General features: G+C 44.6%; 1 protein-coding gene across 1 annotated transcript; it reads left to right on the forward strand.

Moving 5' to 3' along the window:
* The first annotated feature begins 2,398 nt into the window (after positions 1 to 2,398).
* On the forward strand, positions 2,399 to 3,091 carry LOC126722727 (uncharacterized). Its single transcript, XM_050425877.1, has one exon. The coding sequence runs from the start codon at positions 2,399 to 2,401 to the stop codon at positions 3,089 to 3,091; it is 693 nt and encodes a 230-aa protein (XP_050281834.1).
* Positions 3,092 to 3,731: the final 640 nt, after the last annotated feature.

The raw sequence follows: 3,731 nt of genomic DNA on the forward strand, positions 1-3,731 counted from the left end.
CAAGCATTAAGAAGAATACAAGAAGAATACAAGCATGCAACAAAGATGATGCTATTTCATAAAAAGAGAAACTTTAAGATTCATTTGTCATCCTTTTTTTTTAAAAAAAAAAAGTTTAACTTTCATGGCAAAAATGCAAGCATAGAGTTTAGGACATTAAAATCTGTTTCGGATTTTTGCTTTTTATATATTTCTAAACATAAATATATATATTTGTATTATTTATGTAGGAATGGGTTTATTAAATTTTATGTTTATCAATATAAAATTTAAAATCCACATATTTATAACCTTACATTTTAGCATAAGTACTTTAATCAATATATTATATTAAATAAAATGTTTTGACCCTAAGTTTTTCCTAAAATCACATTTTGGGCCCTCAATTTTTGCAAAATTACCATCCAACCCCAAACTTTCTTAAATTTCATTGACACCACCAAAAAATTCCAAATTTGTGCAAAGGCCCTTGAGGTCACAAAAAATGCTCTTTTCATGTGACGTCAAAATAAAATATTTTCCTTAAAAATTAATAAATTTGTCAAAGGATATTTTTATTAGAATTTATATGTGTACGGCACACCACATGGGCCTTGAACTTCAACCCTACAATGTGGCCCATGACCCCTACCCTTTTGACTGAAGCTGGGCCCTAGGTCTGCTAAGGCCATAGGCCCGGGCTTCATGCCACTATGCTTGACCCAAGGCCCACTAGACATGTAATCTTGATCTGTACGCATCATGATTAACAATCTGGGACCTGCCTGGTCAACTACATCTCGAACGGAAATGTGATTGCTCAGGGATACTATACCTCAGCTGCCTAGAATTGCTCTGGGGAATATCGCTGCTGAACATCCCTCTTGAGGTAGGAACCAGTTCCAAAGCTACTACCACCACTCCCAACTAAAAGCCCACTTAGAAGCCATGGAATTGGACCCCTTTGCCCATTAATAACCTAGAGTAATCATAACCCCTCCACTAATCTTGGGCTATAAATAAGAAATGAGAATGAGGAAGGAGGGGTGGTTGAGGGATGCCAAAGGCAATAGAGGGTAAAAGATACAAGGAAAGCAGTACGAGTGAAAAGGGAGGGAATTTGTAAGATCGGGTTGTGTTGCTGGGTCTCTGAGTTGAGAACTACCTATAGTAGGAAATCCAAATCCCACATTACAAATAAATTGTGACCCCAAGTGTTGGACCAGCCCATAAGCCTCATTTTTGGCACGCACAATTGGCGCCATCTATGGGAATCTCCTACACAGCTGTGGTTCAGCAGAGACTCGCGCCGGGAAATGTATGAGGGGTGGTCAGGGAGTTATGCTGAAAGTGGTTCTAAGAGGTCTTCTCGAGGATTTACTTGGCGAGAGAAAAGGTATAAGAAGCGTGAAGATAGAGATCATGAGCGGGAAGAAGAGCAATCCGACCTTGGAGAAAGGTCAAATCAAACGCATCGGACAGTGTCGGGTGCTTCCGAGCATGAACGATTTGACGAGAGAGACAAGGAACTCGAGCGCTTGTGTAGGTTGGTGAGAGATTTAGAGTTGGAAGCGAGAGGTAAGCGCCGAGGGGGAGACCGCGATGACCGAGAGGAAGGGTCTGTTAGTGGGGGAGGTCGCTACAGAGCCAGGTCACATCAGTCTGGTTCCCATCAACACCGGGAGCATTCACGTTCGAGGGAGTACGCAGATTGGGACTCGGTTTCCCCGGAAAAGCGACAGCCCCAGAATACCACCATGGACGCCATGAGCCGAGCCTTATGTAGAGCTGCTCGGTCTCCATTTTCAGATGATATTGAACGAGCCCCAATGCCGAGCAGATTTACGCGCCCACCATTCAACTCTTATGATGGGAAGACGGACCCGATAAAGCACGTCAACCATTATATCCAAATGATGTCTTTACACACTCACAGTGACGTGCTAATGTGTAAGGTATTTTCTTCAAGCCTTGGGCCCACTACTCTAAGGTGGTTCAATGGGTTATGAAAAGGTTCCATTCACAGTTTTGCTGAGTAGATCCAAGAATTTGGTGTCCGGTTTATGACCTGTAACCAAATGCCGCAACCAGTAGACGCATTATTATCCATGAGGATGAGAGTTGGGGAAACCCTTCGCAGCTACACTAGTCAGTATTGGAAACTTTACAATGAGATTGGTGAGGGCAATGAGAAAATTGCGGATTGGGGTTACTCGAGGACTCCGAACTGCAGGAATCATTGACGAGGAGACCGCCCGAGGATATGAGGCAACTCATGAGGCACATTGAGGAGTACAAACACTTGGAAGATGACCGGTTGCAAAATAAAGGTAAGGCCCCAGTCGTAAGTCGTCCTCTGCAGGGCGGTTTTTAGTCAAGGCCCCGAAAGGACTTAAGGATTTAAGAGCCGGAGGCACAGATGGGGGAGGTAAATGTAATGTTTAAGGAGCCAGTGAACAAGATCATAGATCGAATCAAGAATGAGCCGTACTTCCAGTGGCCAAACAAGATGAGAGATGACCTGTCACGGAGAAATCAGAATTTGTACTGTACTTACCACAAGGATAAGGGGCATACCACCGAGCAATGCTGGGTGTTGAAGGATCATCTAGGGCAGTTGGTGAATGCGGGATATTTGAAGGAGTTTGTGGTGGATTCAGGAAACCAAGGTACCGGGCAGTGTACTCAGCAAAGGGGGAACCCTCTCTCACCCCCGTTAGGAGTGATCGAGGTCATCCACACAGCCCCAAGGGGTACTACTACAGCTAGAAGGAAAGGGGTATTGGCTGTAGTATTGGCAGAAGATTGCTCGGGCAAGCAACCCGCCGAGAAGAAATTGAAGTTTACTCGGGAACCCATTGCTTTCAACGACGATGATCTAGAAGGAACAATTCAACCGCACGATGATGCTCTGGTGGTAACGACCCGGATAAATGACTTTATCTTGAAGAGGGTATTGGTAGATCAAGGGAGTGGTGCCGATGTGATATACCATGACCTGTTCAAAGGGCTCGGGTTAAAGAATGAGGATCTCTCGAAGTACGATACACCCCTGGTCAATTTTAATGGCCGGATTGTGATCCTAGAGGGACAGATTTCTCACTACCAGTGAATATGGAAGGGAAGGAAGTAGTGGTGGCATTTATAGTGGTCACTTTGTTTTCTCCATATACGACGATTCTGGGAAGGCCGTGAATTCATTCAATAGGGGCGGTCCCATCCACCCTGCATGTGAAGGTCAAATTCCGCACCGAGAAAGGCATTGCTATAGTGAGAGAAAGCCAGTAGCGACTAGACAGTGCTTAGTGGCCGCAATTAATTGGAAGAACGAACAGGTAAAACGGACATAACCGCCCGAGGAGGCCCCCTTATAGCAATTACAAGGGCCCCAAGAAGGAAAGGGGGCTAGCTGTGCCGAGGAGTTAATTAGGGTAAAAATATTACCGGACGATGACAGATATTTCCAAGTAAATGCAAACATAAGGGAAGAGGACAGGGTCGAGACGTTACTGTTTCTTATACAGAATGTAGATGTGTTTGCTTGGAGCTTGTACGAGGTACCCGAGGTGGATCCCAAGTTCATAGTTCATAAGCTTAATGTAGACCCATCATTCTCTCCCAAGAAGCAGAAGCCGAGGAGTCGGCTAAAGAACACATTTAGGCAGTTAGGCAGAAGGTCAAGAGGTTAAAAGAGGCTGAGGCGATAAGGGAAATTTTCTTTCCAGAATGGCTGGAGAATACCGTGGTGGTAA

The sequence above is a fragment of the Quercus robur genome, chromosome 4 (genome assembly GCF_932294415.1).
Source record: "Quercus robur chromosome 4, dhQueRobu3.1, whole genome shotgun sequence".
NCBI lineage: Eukaryota > Viridiplantae > Streptophyta > Magnoliopsida > Fagales > Fagaceae > Quercus > Quercus robur.

Excerpts from the sequence above, each read along its gene's own strand:
- LOC126722727 (XM_050425877.1), top strand. The coding sequence starts at position 2,399 with ATGGGGGAGGTAAATGTAATGTTTAAGGAGCCAGTGAACAAGATCATA.